Source organism: Zophobas morio, unplaced genomic scaffold (genome assembly GCF_036711695.1).
Source record: "Zophobas morio isolate AGI-343-1 ecotype UQ-CSIRO unplaced genomic scaffold, CSIRO_AGI_Zmor_V1 ptg000023l, whole genome shotgun sequence".
NCBI lineage: Eukaryota > Metazoa > Arthropoda > Insecta > Coleoptera > Tenebrionidae > Zophobas > Zophobas morio.
The window spans coordinates 4624275-4642471 of record NW_026972128.1 but is presented as its reverse complement, the minus strand read 5'-3'; the positions used below and the strand labels follow the sequence as shown (position 1 = coordinate 4642471).

Below are 18197 nucleotides of genomic sequence, written 5' to 3'. Positions count from 1 at the left end.
TATTACAACAATTTATAACAACAATTAATTGAAGAATGAGAAAAATATGAATGAAAAAAAAATTGTAGTATAGATTTCAATTTTATATACAATAAATGATATTTGTACAATAACTTTAACATCAATTTATAATTTTTTAGCTAAAAATAACAAATTTACAAAAAAAAATTGATAATAAGGCAAGTTGCCCAAAATCGTATACATATCGGACCAAAGATACAAAAAATAGGTAAAATATACTGCATGAATAAAAAAATAAATATTTATTATTTTATTTTATAAAAACTGAAAAATTTTGAGTCAATTATCTACATTATCATTGTCAATCTCATTCACTTTGATGATAAGTGATGGATTAGGACAACTATTGCCATTGCATTTTAAGCAAGCTACAGTGCATTTCAACCCACTCTTCCTGCACCCACAAGATGATACACATTCTGTTTTGTGTTCGTAAAAAATCATTTTCAGTAAGGTCTGTGGAGCTGATATAGTTACGTCATTATTTCTGGTATCAGTATTTCGCTTTCATATTTCCAACCCCATTCTTCTGGTAATATTTCTCTTCCGAGCCATGCAGGTATACTCTTTTTAAAGTGCCTAAAAGCGGCATCTGCAGTAGGTGCCAAAGACGGTAATTTAACGCAGCTATTTTTAGCTGTTGCTTTTACAAAAAATTGGTCTAAAGAGTTTAGACAGTACTTCCCTCGCTGTCGGAAACTTGACGACTGCATGCCTATTATGTTTTTTTTTCTCATTACATTTTTGTAGTGGGAATTTAAAAAAAAATTGTGATGACGTCATCAACATTTTTGCAAGGACACGTATATCAGTTGGGATAGATGTAGTGTAATACTAAGAATAAAATTATTGTGTTCCCAAATTTTCGGGAAAATGAATTGGGTCGTTTTGAATATTGATTTCTTATAATCAATAAAATAACGAAACAATTTACTCACGTATACGGCGCCGGTGTGTAATATCTAGAGAGCGGATTTCTGTCGGGCTAGGCAAGGCCAAACTCGGTACGGCTCGTACGGGATGCGAATTCATTGCGGTTGCGGACTGCACTTCGTTTATTTGAGATTAGAATAACGCTGTTTCGTTGCACTCTGCTGTTAATTCCCGTTCTCATTTACTTAGCCGTTTGGTTAATAAATCGTTAATTATATTTAAGGAATTAGTACTGATTAAATTCAGTGATTATCTATCACCCGCTACTGAGTCCCGGCGATCCAGCGCGTCCCCACCTATAATCGTGACGTAGCCCGACAAAAATCCGCTGTCTAGTAATATGAAAGGCAACTGAAAATCGTTTATGTATAAACATTCTTAATTTAAGATGACAAGCGTAACAGCATACGTGAGAGTCAAACAGAGAAACTGTAAACAAAACGACCATCGGTTTTATTGCTTCGACTTCCGCTCATTATATAAAACATTGGGTTTTATTTTAATTCTTGACGGTGAAATTCACAATTGGTTGATTATAAACATGTCTATTTCACATTCGCGGAACCAAGTGAGCGCATAAAACAAATGCAGGTCTGTAATGTTAAAGTCGATGTAAATAAGCGTGCTACCCTTATGTTTCAACCGAGTTTTTCCTTTAACAAATTTTGTGTCTACCAAATTGGGTTGGTTGGGGTGTAATACTAATAATAAGTGTTGCCTTTAATTTAATCAATAAAATAAATTGACTTCATTAATTTTTTTGAACCACCTCTTAAGAAAATCTAAAAAATATGAATGGAATGATAAATCACAAGTACAAACTCATCATATTTTTTGCATTTTAGATAGGATTTATTCAGCAAAATTTAAGGGTGACGTCATCAATTTTTTTAGGAGGGATGAACAAATACATTTTGAACAAAAGTTTACCATGCTTATAATAACTTTAAAATATTCCCAAGATTTCAAAGCATTCGGTTTTGTAATTCCTGATTAAATCGATAAAATAAATTCACGCCTTCATTAATTTTTTTAAGTCACCCTGCATATGCAAATCCAAAAATATGAATGGAATGATAAATCACAAGTACAGACTCATCATATTTTGTACATTTTAGATACGATTTATTCGGCAAACTTTTGAGCTGACGTCATCAGTTTTTTGTAGAAGATAACCAAATATATTTTGACTAAAAATTTATTATGCTCTTTATAACCTTAAAACATGTGCAAGATTTCAAAGCATTCGGTTTTGTAGTTCCTGATTAAATCAATAAAATAAATTTACGCATTCATTAATTTTTTGAGTCACCCTGTATATGCAAATCGAAAAAATTTGAATGGAATGATAAATCACAAGAAGAGACTCACCATATTTTGTACATTTTAGATAGGATTTATTCAGCAAAATTTTGTGGTGACATCATAAATTTTTTAGGGGGGACGACCAAATACGTTTTGATCAAAAATTTACCATGCTTATGATAATTTTAAAATATCTTCAAGATTTCGAAGCATTCGGTTTTGTAGTTCCTGAGTAAATCAGTAAAATAAATTTACGCTTTCATTTATTTTCTTGAATCACCCTGTATATGCAAATCCAGAAAATATGAATGGAGTGATAGATCACAAGTACAGACTGATCATATTTTGTACATTTTAGATATGATTTATTCGGCAAATTTTCGAGCTGACGTCATCAAGTTTTTGGAGGGGATAAGCAAATATATTTTGACTAAACATGTATTATGCTCTTTATAACCTTAAAGCATCTGCAAGATGTCAGAGCATTCCGTTTTGTAGTTCCTGATTAAATCAATAAAATATATTTACGCATTCATTAATTTTTTTGAGTCACTCTGTATATGCAAATCCAAAAAATATGAATGGAGTGATAAATGACAAGTACAGGCTCATCATATTTTGTACATTTTAGATATGATTTATTCGGCAAACTTTCGAGCTGACGTCATCAAGTTTTTGGAGGGGAAAAGCAAATATATTTTGACTAAACATTTATTATGCTCTTTATGACCTTAAAACATCTGCAAGATTTCAGAGCATTCGGTTTTGTAGTTCCTGATTAAATCAATAAAATATATTTACGCATTCATTAATTTTTTTGAGTCACCCTGTATATGCAAATCCAAAAAATATGAATGGAGTGATAGATCACAAGTACAGACTCATCATATTTTGTACATTTTAGATATGATTTATTCCACAAACTTTTGAGCTGACGTCATCAAGTTTTTGGAGGGGATAAGCAAATATTTTTTGACTAAAGATTTATGATGCTCTTTATAGCCTTAAAACATCTGCAACATTCAAAGCATTCTGGTTAGCAGATTAAAAATTAAATTTCAAAATATTGTTTTATAATTTTGATTTTTTTTCCAAAAATCTGGACGTTTCGGGTGAAAAGTCGATTCGGAGTTGTAAACTACATGTGTAGGACTATGTTATTTTATACAATTGAAAACCCATTTACTATGTACAATTTTGAAGTGACGTCATCGCATTTGTGGTGGGGATGATTAGACAAATTTTGGTTAGCGTTTTACCATCTACATGATATTCTTAATATAAGTACAAAATTTCACAACAATCGGTCGAGTACTTTCGGAGATTATCTGTCTAATAAAAATCCGGGACGGCAGACGGACAGACGGACGGACAGACGGACGGACAGACGGACAGACGGACAGACGGACAGACGGACAGACGGACAGACAGACGGAAATGGGAGACCTATTTCTTGGTCTTCTAGGGGTCATGAAAGATCGCATGAAAGATCGAGAAAACGTAAAAGTAGAGAGTCGGCCGAAGGACTCGATTACAATACTTCCTTTGCTTACGCTCGGGAAGTAAAAAGTTGTAGCTTAAGATATTTAGATCTTTTATTTTTGAGGGACAGCGTATAAGGCAAGGGCGCATGTAACATGAGCTTTAAAAATGTTATTGGCGTCTTTGCATTCATTTTCAAAAACTGCTGCAGCATTTTGTTAAGTCCAGTCGTTGCTCTAAATTTTTTGCAAAGATATTTTTCCCCGTTGCGAAAAAGGGGACTTCGTGTCAGACCCAGTGAAAGAATCTAAAAAAGGGATATGCTGTTTACACTTTGGTAATACTATTTCCAAGCTTTTAGATAAGTATACTTTTTGTGGTGTTTGGCCTTTTGCTGGTTTTTGAAAATAAATTTCTCAATCCGTTAGTGAAAGCGCAGTCAGTAAAACTAGTACACATCCTCAGAAACTACAACGGTTTCGGATTGCAAATTAATTTCGGTTTCAATTATTAAGTATTAATTGGTCGGCGTTAGTTTCCACTCGATAAGAAAAAATTTTATTTTCCACAAATGTGCTTCGTAGCATATCTATGAGGCTCCTCTTATTTTTGGCGTTTGCTAAAAATATTTTTCTTGTCCTATTTTGAGAGGCGTGTTTTTGTGGAATACGATGTCATTACGTACATGCATTTTTTTTAGAGCGACGAGTTCTTTCCATCGAGGTATTTTTTTGACACTTGCAAAGGTGTATTAACATCCCAACATATTACGTATGAAAATTTTTGTACATTGTTAACATTCACCGTCATTTCTGGGAATAGGTCATAAAATGCAAATTTTTTTGTTTTACGTATTTCGTCATCTTCAAAAAGAGCAAGAGAATAAGGAGCTAATTCGAAAATCATGTAGATTTTAAGTTCTTCATCCGATTTTTTTTTAAATGCAAATACGTTGAAATAACAGTAGTGGTTTAATCGGAATGATATTATCATCCACTGTTATTTTACTTGAGAAAGCCAATAAAGGAATAATCTTATTATAATAATCAAAATAATAAAAAACAGAACATGTTTTTTCGAAATGCACAAAAATAGCTACGTGTTTAGCCTAGCTAGTTGCAACGTGTACTATTATGTTGCGCCCGACATCAAACATCTTGTGTTGTCCCTTCTATGTATAATCCCTTCTTCTTCTCACCTTTTTATCTGAGGCCCCAAGGACAAGTTTGTACTAGTTATCTTATGACAAATCTAACTTTAAGAGCAAAAAATTTCGAGTTTTTAATAGAAAATGAATGAAAACCCAGAAAAAATTATTATTATTTATTTTAATAATTAAAAAATTAAGATCGGCAAAAATAAATGGGTAAACATTTTAGTATTTAGTGTTAAAAACACATTCCAAAAGGTTTTACAAAAATCCATTCAGTGGAACCGGGTTCCGAGGTATAAACCTTACGGCACTCCACTAGTAAGAATATTTAATAATGATTAAGTAAGGATCTTAATAATAATATTCAGAACATTTTGTTCGACTTTGGCTTATTTAATAATTTTAATCCTTTATTTTAAGGCGACAAACTTATTCAAATCAAACTAATTTGATGTACCTACTGTATTTTATGGGCGAAGGAAGTTCTGTCGAAATAATCTTCGACCAATTTTTTTTTACTTAAGCTTTGGCGAGTTTGTATTTAATAGGCGGGTAATAAAAAAATGGTCGAAGGTTATTTCGACTGGACTTTCCTCGCCCTGGAAGTAGTCCAACAAATTCCGTCTCTTAAACAATTAAAACAATTGATTTTGCAAATTTTTACTTAACCTTTATAAATTATAATGAATATAGATAAGTAATACCAGTAACCGTATAAGAAGGTAAATTACATCCTATAAATTTGTTTTGATACCTTATAATTTTTTTGTTTGTCTACGCGATACTAGATCCCACTTTTTTTTACGGTATATTTTTAGAAAGCATTTTAGCATTTCAACGCATTATGTTACGAAAACACACTTGTCTATATTTGGTCTGGAACTGTGGAGTGTTCTTATCGTCAACCCATGATAGGAACCGAATTAACAACTGGTCCAAAAATATATTCATTATTATTGATAAGCGACAAGTCTATACTTGTTTGTATTGTTAAGTTTTCCCATTTAAAAATGTTCAAGTCAACATTATACTAATAATAAAACACTGGGGTTTCTAGAGTTTTGATCAATAAAAAATATAATAAAAATAGATATACTTGTCCAAAAGGAATAAGGTTATATAACCATCATAAAAGTAGTTGACCGCAAATAAATACCCCCTTTGTGTGGTTCGCACTAAGCTTAGCGGTTGGCAATAAATCGTCTTCTAAACATTTTTTGCTCACATTTAACAGGACCGGCTTTCAAAGCGAGTGGTTATTTCGGAACCCTCAGCAGCTACAGGTAGTAAAGAAATAGTGGAGTAGTGGATTTTCATATTCAGTGAAAACCGTCCCTGAACGAAACCACAAGAGCCGGTCGAGCTGCAGTGGACACGTTATTTACGACCTTAAAACCTTTTCTATTGTAAACAACGTAACTTCGACACAATGGGATGATTTTATGATGGCCATATAACCTTATAGCTCTTGGTCCACTATAATAGCAACAACACTCCAAAAAACCAAAATCCCATCAAGACTACTACTACTATTGAAAATCAAGCTTCTAATGTTCCTTCCTCACAATGTCAACAATCTAATTCGAAGGCAATTCCATCACAATAAATCCCCAAATTTTTTAAACCCAGAGGAGGCAGCTTCAATAACGTTAAGAGAAATTAGCGTTTATTATCAAAACGTCCGCCGCTTGCGCACAAAACTCAAAGATTGTTATTTGTCCTGTGCCTGTGAAAATTATGACGTTCTTGTCTTTGTCGAAACATGGTTGACTCCAGCTATTTCTGACTTAGAAGTGCTTGATGACAGGTACGCAGTTTTTCGTAATGAGAGAAATCCTGGTAACAGTGTTAAAAAATCTGGAGATGGTGTTCTGATTGCGGTTAAAAGTTGTCTTACACCGAGTGTCTTAAGTACTACCGCCAGTATTGAAGAGTTGTGGGTTTCTGTTCAACTTGTTAACAAAAGGTACATTTTTTGTGTTGTGTATTTTCCGCCAGATTCTAACATTGATGCTTATTCTACCCATGTACAAAATGTAATTACGATATGTCTTTACCTGTCAATGTCAAGTCAGAAAAAGACCTCTTATTTGTGATAAATTTTATTCCTTCAATTTGTCTCAATTTAACTGTTTTGTTAATTGTTGTAATAATGTACTTGATCTTTGTTTTTCGAACTGTGATAGGGATGTGTTGCACTAACCAAAGAAGACTTATTCCACCCTCCTTTTTAGATCATTTCTGTGATACATATCTTGATTTAAAAATGCTAGTTACATTAGTTAGTTATCAATTAACTGAAATTGTGTTGATAATTGTTATAATATTGATGTTGCTGTTTCCATTTTTTACACACATTTATTTGCCTGTGAAAGATTTGTTCCTCGTAAAAACAAATGTAACAAGCGCTTTCCTGTGTGGTTTTTTCAAGAAGTCCGAAATTTAATTAATTTAAAGCGAGCTGCTTATAAGCGTTATAAAATCAGCAAAGACTTTAATGATTATTTAAATTTTTACCAACTTAGAAACGATTGTAAATCTGCTGTTAATAGATCCTATTCATCGTATGTTGAACATTCAGAGAATGCCATCATAGATAACCCTAAAAAATTTTGGAGTTTTGTTAAAAGTAAATCTAGCACAACCAGTAAGCTTCCTTTAAATATGATTTACGAGAACATGCAAGTGTGTGGTGCTGAGAAAATCGTAGTGCTCCGCTAGACATTTTTCCTCAGTATTTACTAGTAATAAGAACATCAATTTTGACAATATCAACTTTCCTGTAGACCAACCTGTTGATTTAAACAATGTCGTAATTCACAGTGTGTCTCAATTGAAAACATGTTTAAAAAAAATGACGCCAGAAACAGCTGCATCTTCAGTTAGCATTGTAAATAAAGATCTAAAATTTATCAAATTTTAAATCTTACCTGATCCTTTTTTCTTTAAAAATTTAAATTGTTGAATCTTTCATTTTTTTAATATAAATAAACACATGATTCAGTCAATGAAACAAATTTAATTAACAATATAATAATATAGAGATTAGATATGATCAGCAGAAAAATCTACAACTGCCTTTTTCAATCTGTGCCCATAATTATCGTCATCTAGAAGTTTAATTTTATAACGTTTCCAGTAATGAAGAAACTCTCTGTGTATAGATTCTCCAGCTTGCTGTGACCACAGTCCAAGGCTCCTATTACCTAAAAAGTGTAAACCATGTTTAAGATGAGAAATGGCAACATGAATTTTTAAAGTCTCTGATGTGCCAGTAGCCTTTACAGTCTTCTTAAAAGGCAATGCTTGCAGAAAGCTTTACAAAATGCCGAACAATTAAAAGATCCCGATATCCTCCACACAGTAGCCCCTTTACAAGTTACACCTTTTATTTCTGCTTTTCAAGCAATGAATAAAGTTGTTGAAGTTTCTTTTTCGAATAAAAAAATAGAGTGGCCCAAATTAGAAAAGTATTTAACGCAGAAGACTGTAAAGGCTACTGGCACATCAGAGACTTTAAAAATTCATTTTGCCATTTCTCATCTTAAACATGGTTTACACTTTTTAGGTAATAGGGGCCTTGGACTGTGGTCAGAGCAAGCTGGAGAATCTATACAGAGAGAGTTTCTTCATTACTGGAAACGTTATAAAATTAAACTTCTAGATGACGATAATTATGGGCACAGATTGAAAAAGGCAGTTGTAGATTTTTCTGCTGATCATATCTAATCGCTATATTATTATATTGTTAATTAAATTTGTTTCATTGACTGAATCCTGTGTTTATTACTTCCCGAGCGTAAGCAAAGGAAGTATTGTAATCGAGTCCGTCGGCCGACTCTCTACTTTTACGTTTTCTCGATCTTTCATGACCCCTAGAAGACGAAGAAATAGGTCTCCCATTTCCGTCTGTCTGTCCGTCTGTCCGTCTGTCCGTCTGTCCGTCTGTCCGTCTGTCCGTCCGTCTGTCCGTCCGTCTGCCGTCCCGGATTTTTATTAGACAGATAATCTCCGAAAGTACTCGACCGATTGTTGTGAAATTTTGTACTTATATTAAGAATATCATGTAGATGGTAAAACGCTAACCAAAATTTGTCTAATCATCCCCACCAGTAATGCGATGACGTCACTTCAAAATTGTACATAGTAAATGGGTTTTCAATTGTATAAAATAACATAGTCCTACACATGTAGTTTACAACTCTGAATCGACTTTTCACCCGAAACGTCCAGATTTTTGGAAAAAAAATCAAAATTATAAAACAACATTTTGAAATTTAATTTTTAATCTGCTAACCAGAATGCTTTGAAATGTTGCAGATGTTTTAAGGCTATAAAGAGCATAATAAATTTTTAGTCAAAAAATATTTGCTTATCCCCTCCAAAAACTTGATGACGTCAGCTCAAAAGTTTGTGGAATAAATCATATCTAAAATGTACAAAATATGATGAGTCTGTACTTGTGATCTATCACTCCATTCATATTTTTTGGATTTGCATATACAGGGTGACTCAAAAAAATTAATGAATGCGTAAATTTATTTTATTGATTTAATCAGGAACTACAAAACCGAATGCTTTGAAATCTTGCAGATGTTTTAAGGTTATAAACAGCATAATAAATTTTTAGTCAAAATATATTTGGTTATCTTCTACAAAAAACTGATGACGTCAGCTCAAAAGTTTGCCGAATAAATCGTATCTAAAATGTACAAAATATGATGAGTCTGTACTTGTGATTTATCATTCCATTCATATTTTTGGATTTGCATATGCAGGGTAACTCAAAAAAATTAATGAAGGCGTGAATTTATTTTATCGATTTAATCAGGAATTACAAAACCGAATGCTTTGAAATCTTGGGAATATTTTAAAGTTATTATAAGCATGGTAAACTTCTGTTCAAAATGTATTTGTTCATCCCTCCTAAAAAAATTGACGACGTCACCCTTAAATTTTGCTGAATAAATCCTATCTAAAATGCAAAAAATATGATGAATTTGTACTTGTGATATATCATTCCATTCATATTTTTTAGATTTTCTTAAGAGGTGGTTCAAAAAAATTAATGAAGTCAATTTATTTTATTGATTAAATTAAAGGCAACACTTATTATTAGTATTACACCCCAACCAACCCAATTTGGTAGACACAAAATTTGTTAAAGGAAAAACTCGGTTGAAACATAAGGGTAGCACGCTTATTTACATCGACTTTAACATTACAGACCTGCATTTGTTTTATGCGCTCACTTGGTTCCGCGAATGTGGAATAGACATGTTTATAATCAACCAATTGTGAATTTCACCGTCAAGAATTAAAATAAAACCCAATGTTTTATATAATAAGCGGAAGTCGAAGCAATAAAACCGATGGTCGTTTTGTTTACAGTTTCTCTGTTTGACTCTCACGTATGCTGTTACGCTTGTCATCTTAAATTAAGAATGTTTATACATAAACGATTTTCAGTTGCCTTTCATATTACCAGACAGCGGATTTTTGTCGGGCTACGTCACGTTTAATCGGTGCTAATTCCATAAATATAATTAACGATTTATTAATCAAACGGCTAAGTAAATGAGAACGGGAATTAACAGCAGAGTGCAACGAAACAGCTTTATTCTAATCTCAAATAAACGAAGTGCAGTCCGCAATCGCAATAAATTCGCATCCCGTACGAGCCGTACCGAGTTTGGGCTTGCCTAGCCCGACAGAAATCCGCTCTCTAGATATTACACACCGGCGCCGTATACCTGAGTAAATTGTTTCGTTATTTTATTGATTATAAGAAATCACTATTCAAAACGACCCAATTCATTTTCCCGAAAATTTGGGAATACAATAATTTTATTCTTAGTATTACACTACATCTATCCCAACTGATATACGTGTCCTTGCAAAAATGTTGATGACGTCATCACAATTTTTTTTTAAATTCCCACTACAAAAATGTAATGAGAAAAAAAAACACAATAGGCATGCAGTCGTCAACTTTCCGACAGCGAGGGAAGTACTGTCTAAACTCTTTAGACCAATTTTTTATATTAAAAAAATGAAAAATTCAACAATTACAATTTTTAAATTTTTAAAGAAAAAAGGATCAGGTAAGATTTAAAATTTGATAATTTTAAATTTCTATTTACAATGCTAACTGAAGATGGCAGCTGTTTCTGGCGTCATTTTTTACTTCCCGAGCGTAAGCAAAGGAAGTATTGTAATCGAGTCCGTCGGCCGACTCTCTACTTTTACGTTTTCTCGATCTTTCATGACCCCTAGAAGACGAAGAAATAGGTCTCCCATTTCCGTCTGTCTGTCCGTCTGTCCGTCTGTCCGTCTGTCCGTCTGTCCGTCTGTCCGTCTGTTGTCACGGATTTTTATTAGACAGATAATCTCCGAAAGTACTCGACCGATTGTTGTGAAATTTTGTACTTATATTAAGAATATCATGTAGATGGTAAAACGCTAACCAAAATTTGTCGAATCATCCCCACCACTAAAGCGATGACGTCACTTCAAAATTGTACATAGTAAATGGGTTTTCAATTGTATAAAATAACATAGTCCTACACATGTAGTTTACAACTCTGAATCGACTTTTCACCCGAAACGTCCAGATTTTTGGAAAAAAAATCAAAATTATAAAACAACATTTTGAAATTTAATTTTTAATCTGCTAACCAGAATGCTTTGAAATGTTGCAGATGTTTTAAGGCTATAAAGAGCATCATAAATCTTTAGTCAAAAAATATTTGCTTATCCCCTCCAAAAACTTGATGACGTCAGCTCAAAAGTTTGTGGAATAAATCATATCTAAAATGTACAAAATATGATGAGTCTGTACTTGTGAACTATCACTCCATTAATATTTTTTGGATTTGCATATACAGGGTGACTCAAAAAAATTAATGAATGCGTAAATATATTTTATTGATTTAATCAGGAACTACAAAACCGAATGCTCTAAAATCTTGCAGATGTTTTAAGGTCATAAAGAGCATAATAAATGTTTAGTCAAAATATATTTGCTTATCCCCTCCAAAAACTTGATGACGTCAGCTCAAAAGTTTTCCGAATAAATCGTATCTAAAATGTACAAAATATGATGAGTCTGTACTTGTGATTTATCATTCCATTCATATTTTTGGATTTGCATATGCAGGGTGACTCAAAAAATTAATGAAGGCGTGAATTTATTTTATCGATTTAATCAGGAATTACAAAACCGAATGCTTTGAAATCTTGGGAATATTTTAAAGTTATTATAAGCATGGTAAACTTTTGTTCAAAATGTATTTGTTCATCCCTCCTAAAAAAATTGATGACGTCACCCTTAAATTTTGCTGAATAAATCCTATCTAAAATGCAAAAAATATGATGAGTTTGTACTTGTGATTTATCATTCCATTCATATTTTTTAGATTTTCTTAAGAGGTGGTTCAAAAAAATTAATGAAGTCAATTTATTTTATTGATTAAATTAAAGGCAACACTTATTATTAGTATTACACCCCAACCAACCCAATTTGGTAGACACAAAATTTGTTAAAGGAAAAACTCGGTTGAAACATAAGGGTAGCACGCTTATTTACATCGACTTTAACATTACAGACCTGCATTTGTTTTATGCGTTCACTTGATTCCGCGAATGTGAAATAGACATGTTTATAATCAACCAATTGTGAATTTCACCGTCAAGAATTGAAATAAAACCCAATGTTTTATATAATAAGCGGAAGTCGAAGCAATAAAACCGACGGTCGTTTTGTTTACAGTTTCTGTGTTTGGCTCTCACGTATGCTGTTACGCCTGTCATCTTAAATTAACAATGTTTATACATACACGATTTTCAGTTGCCTCTGATACGTAGGTATACGTGAGTAAATTGTTTCGTTATTTTATTGATTATTACAAATCAATATTCAAACGACCCAATTCATTTTCCCGAAAATTTGAGAATATAATAATTTTATTCTTAGTATTACACTACATCTATCCCAACTGATATACGTGTCCTTGCAAAAATGTTGATGACGTCATCGCAATTTTTTTTTTTAATTCCCACTACAAAAATATAATGAGAAAAAAAAACACAATAGGCATGCAGTCGTCAAGTTTCCGACAGCGAGGGAAGTACTGTCTAAACTCTTTAGACCAATTTTTTTAAACATGTTTTCAATTGAGACAAACTCATCCGTTCTCAGTGCGCTAGAAAGCCTTGAAAACAAAAACTGTTCTCAGGCTTAGCCTGATGGACTCCCACAATCCTTTTTTAAAACATGCAGCAAATGTCTAGCTGATGCCCTTTGCAGGTTAAATAATAATAATCGATGTATTAATTCTGGCAAGTTTCCGACTCTCTGGAAATAAGCATTTATAATTCCTATTTTTAAAACAGATTTAAAGGTTGAAATGCAAAATTATAGACCTATAAGTTTGCTGTGTACTCCGTCAAAAATTTTTGAAAGCATTATAGCTGCTCAAATGTTTGAGAAATTTAAAACTGTGATAACTTCATGTCAGCATGGATTTTTTTCAAAACGATCAATCTTAACCAATCTTTTTACTTTTGTTAATTATGTTTTCGATGACTTTGAAAATAACTTAAATGTTCATGCTCTTTACACAGACTTTAGGAAAGCATTTGACATTGTCAATCATTTTATACTTTTAAAAAAACTATATTTGTACGAACCTACATATTAGACCAATATCAATGTGTACATTTGAACGGAGTCAGTTCAAATGATTATCTAGTTACTTAAGGTGTTCCGCAAGGTTCAGTCATTAGCCCACTTCTGTGTAATATCTTCATTAACGGTATTGCTTCGAATATTATCGGATACGCTTCTCTACGCTGATGACCTAAAATTGTTTAAGAGCATACGCACACTTACTGATTCTGCGGTCCTACAATCCGATATAATTAAAATTGAAAAATAGTACAAAATTAATGATATGTCACTCAGTTGAGATAAATGTCGTGTTATTTGTTTTAGCAGGAAATTTGCTTCATCTCCGTGTTTTTATATTTTATGTGCTAGGTACCGGACTGTCTGTAGTCAAAGAAATTAAAGATTTAGGTGTTTTACTAGATTCTAAGATATGTTTTCATTGTCATTAAGATACAATAATTTCTAAAGGCAGGAAAGTGTTAGGTTGTGTTAAAAGGTGGTCTACTGATTTCAGTGATGTACGGGTCGTCATATTATATATTTAATTCTCTCGTAAGATCCTTATTAGAAATATACTTATTTGGTCACCCTTTTATTCTTCCCACATCAAACGTTTTGAAGCTGTACAAAACAATTTTCTTAAATATTTAATGTACAGACTCGGTATAAAAAACAGTATTTTAGAGACTACTGTGGTGACCGAATTTGAATTAAAATTTCGCGCTAAAAAAAATTAACAGCGGCGCGAAATCATATTTAAATATTTTGAATTTGAAAAAAAAAATCAATTAAGAAAGTCGTTAAACATAGGCCTTGTGCACGTTTAGTTCTTTTTCTGGTAGATGGTAGTTCTGCTTGGTAGTGTCTAGTGAAAGGGTTGGTAGGGACAAGATAGCTGCTTGGTAGAGGGAGGTGAAAGCGTCACTTTTTGGTTTGTTGTTGTGAGTGAAAACCACGAGGTGAGTTAGCTAGGTTAAGTTTAGTTGGTTTGGTAGTTAAGGTAGGGAGCCTTTGTTTAACGAAAATTAATCGTAACGACGACGATGCCACAGTTTTTCCAACACGCGTAGCTATTTCTTGCGGTTTTCTAAGCGGAAATTGCGAATTTTCGACCGACGCTAACTCGTGTTGTAAATTTGTTTTATTGTTTGTAAATTCAAAGTCCATGTTAGGATTTTAATCGTTAACTGTTTCTAATCCAATTTAACAATCAAAAATTTGTTTAGAAAAACACTTGCTAGGAGATTTTTTTGTTTACCGATTCACGAACAACGTTTCTGGATGCTTATACTTAAGTGTTACATTATAACACTTCTTAATGCTGCACACAAGATTGCTAATAGTCCATTTACGGCAGTTAAATTAACCTAACGTTGCCCCACTGTGGAAAAAGACCGTAGAAAAGTGCGACAGAATTCATGATATCGTGCACTGAGGGGCTGAGGGATTAATTTTCACCCTTACGCAGTTATTATCATTGGTATTATCATCACATCAGCGGGACGCATTTTCCTCGCAACGCTGGACGCATTTCGTGTTTATTTATCATGTGTTTAGTTTGGGATAAACAGTCTACGGTATAAACATTCAAACATAATTATTATTTTAAGTAACCAATGTGGCGTAACTTATCATAATGTAAACTCCTTGTTTTAATCGTTGATAAAGTGTGGCATAATTTACCATCAGGTAAATTCTTTGTTTTGTCAGCGGCCATGTTCAAAGAATATTTGAAAACCGAGCACATGTTTGAACTGCAAAATCTTATTGAACAAATTAACAACGTTGTGGGACGTGCATTTTTTTCCTTTGATTTAGACCATTATTTGCACAGCGCCATAGGATTGTTTACATTTCTGGGAGACATATTTTTGACGCATCTTTTTTGGAACGACGCATTCGTCCGACGCCATTTTGGACCTCCAGAGTGTCTGCTATGTTTTTGTTTATGTGTTTGTTTGGGGGAATGTATAACAATGGCTCACAATGTAGCTGCATAACTTCACTTTCTAAATTTTAAACAATAACTCGAATGGACACAAAATATTAATATAATGTAAATTTGTTAGCTTTGCAATTTTTCACTTCATACAATTTTTTTTTATCTCACAATTTTAACTTCAGTAATTTTCTTTGCTGTATAATTTAAATTGAACGTAAATTTTCAAGGATGCAGGCTTTGTATAGAAGTCAGGGGCGGTCCAGATGACGTGACGCTGTCGGCTTCGTGATGGCCGAGACCCAACCATGAGTTTGCGACCGTAACGGCCTGCTCGTACGGCATGACCGTAATAGAGAAGTGCTGTGCGACAGTGCTTGCGATAGATCGAATCACTATCGTGGGTAGGAGAACAGCCACGACCAGGGGCTCGAAACTCCGCTCGTGCTCGTGGGTATTTTCGTTGTGCTCTAGAATGAAATTGACATAGTTCGATTGCCACACTCTTATAGCGCTCTGGTGCCGCTGTCGCTGCATAGGTTTTTTTTTAAATTTTGTTCACTGCCATAATTTTAAATTTCCCGCCGCACGTCTGTAATAACTTGTATATTTGCATCCAGTTAGGTACTTTAATTAAGATTTTTCTTTGTTTTTTTTTATTAAATTAGTGATATTCAAATATTTGCATTGATTCAGAATGTTTAATTTGGTTTCATTCATAGTTTGGAAAGTTTTTTTTTTGTAGCTGAGCTTTAAGAGGTCCCGTCAACCGGCACATCTTGGTCGCAGCTTTTTTTTCTTTTTTCTTTTTTTTAGCAGTGGAGGATTAAATAATTTTGTGTCCTCCATATATTTTGTGTATTAATTAGCGGTACTTTTCCAACCCTGCCTTTTTCAAAAGGCAATATAGGGTTCCATTTTGTTAGACGATCACAGCCAAGGCCAAATTTTTGAATTTTTCCCGGGCTTTCAATTTTTTTTTCACATGTTAATTTAAGGCGGGATGTTTGGGTTATCATATCACAGTACTAATCTGGTTGCTAGTTATGTATCAATTATTAGTTTAGAAAATCGTAGAATTTATCACAAATTGTTTTATCTTTAAATTAGTAAATGGTTTAGTAAAGTCGCGATCTTTTCTATAGAACCACTCCCTAGTGTAAATTTTCAAAATTTGTTTGGTGTAAGTGACCTTGACGGGTTTCTGGGGGAAAACATATGTGTCAAAAATTTGACAGGTTAGATGGCCCCATTGTTAATGTAGATATTTTATTTTAATAAATAGATGAACAGAACATACAGTCTGCACGGGATACAGTGCGGCATAGCTGAGAGCAACCGAAACATTCGTGTTGTGCTAGTTTCGATTGCCATTTCAACTACCGCTACCAACCGCGTTTGGCGTAAAGTACTATATGACAGGGCTACCAACTTGACTTTTTATCGAGTGGTTCCGTAGAAATGACCGCTACTGTAGATGCGCCCGATTTATTGTCAATGATTTATTTTAATGTACCCCTTCGAACTGTCCGCTCTTCTTATATGTTTTTTATACCTTATCATCGAAGGAATTATATGCACTTTATTCTCCCTTGAACAATATGATTTTACTTGCTAACCAATACTACAAGAACTTATAATTTTTTAGTGTAGCATTTAATAGATTCAAGAGAGAATGCCGTAAATTGTTATTTGTATAATTGTTTTTGTTTCTCAACTAATTATGTATTGCTTTTTTTTTGCGTAATAAACTTTATTTATAAGACTCAACCCGGGCAATCTTCGCCTCCGAACGTGAATATTACTCTAATATCTAACTAGCTAGCTATCTGTCTTACAAAAATCGTTACGGACAACAGACAGACAACTGGAGACTTATTTCTTCGTACTCCAAGGGTCATGGAAGATCAAAAAACATAACAGTAGGGAGTCGGCTGATGGACCCAATTACAATACTTCCCTAGCTTACGCTCGGAAAGTAAAAAATGAACATATTTTAACGAAAACGTAATTGAAAATCGTAAATTCTTAAAGTCACGGGTCACGGTTGTAGATTGTAGCATAGATATGTTGATTTAGTGGCATATATCCGTCCATCTATGGTCAGCGTCGTTAATTGCCAATCACGTCCCCTGATTTTAGAGGAGCAAGGGACTGCACATGTTATAGACATCTGTTATTACTAACTTAAAGTAGTACTCCTAAAAGAAATCGTACTTATCGAATCAAATGTTGTCCATTGATTAAATCAGCACCAGCACTAAATAAATACATATGTATTTAATCAATGTGTCGTCTAAAAAGTTTGTATCGTTAATTGCCATTTATAAAATACTGCAAACGAAAATCCCTCAAGTAACTAGAATGATTTCCACACGGCAAAGGCGCTAAATTTACGCTTACTTTTCAACACAGAACAGCTTTTCATGGACCGTCACGAAGTGTCGCCAACCCGAGCGACTACCATATTAAACTATCTGGCCTACAACCGTGCTTAAAGCTAAGGTATAGCAGTCAAGGTACTTACCTAAAATAGACAAACTAATAATTTTGATAAGGGACGAAAGAACACGACACATATTTAGGCACAAAATTTATGTAATAACCATGAAATATTTGCATTAATAATACAGGTTATCATAAATGATTGTAGTCGAAGTAGGCGCTAACACAATTGTTTTGTGTGCTGCTTC

At 33.4% G+C, this 18197-nt stretch overlaps 1 protein-coding gene across 3 annotated transcripts in view; it reads right to left on the bottom strand.

Moving 5' to 3' along the window:
• LOC135134643 (uncharacterized) overlaps nt 1–18197 on the bottom strand; it is a 32596-nt gene extending 14399 nt beyond the window's left edge. Inside the window, exon 1 of one of the 3 annotated variants that reach the window (XM_064063370.1) lies at nt 18032–18197. In XM_064063370.1, coding sequence (XP_063919440.1) covers nt 18032–18083 — 52 coding nt within the window. In that variant the 5' untranslated portion in view covers nt 18084–18197. Of the gene's footprint in view, nt 1–17907; nt 17935–18031 lie in introns of those variants that run through there. The other 2 variants (XM_064063371.1, XM_064063372.1) reach the window with 2 other exon arrangements.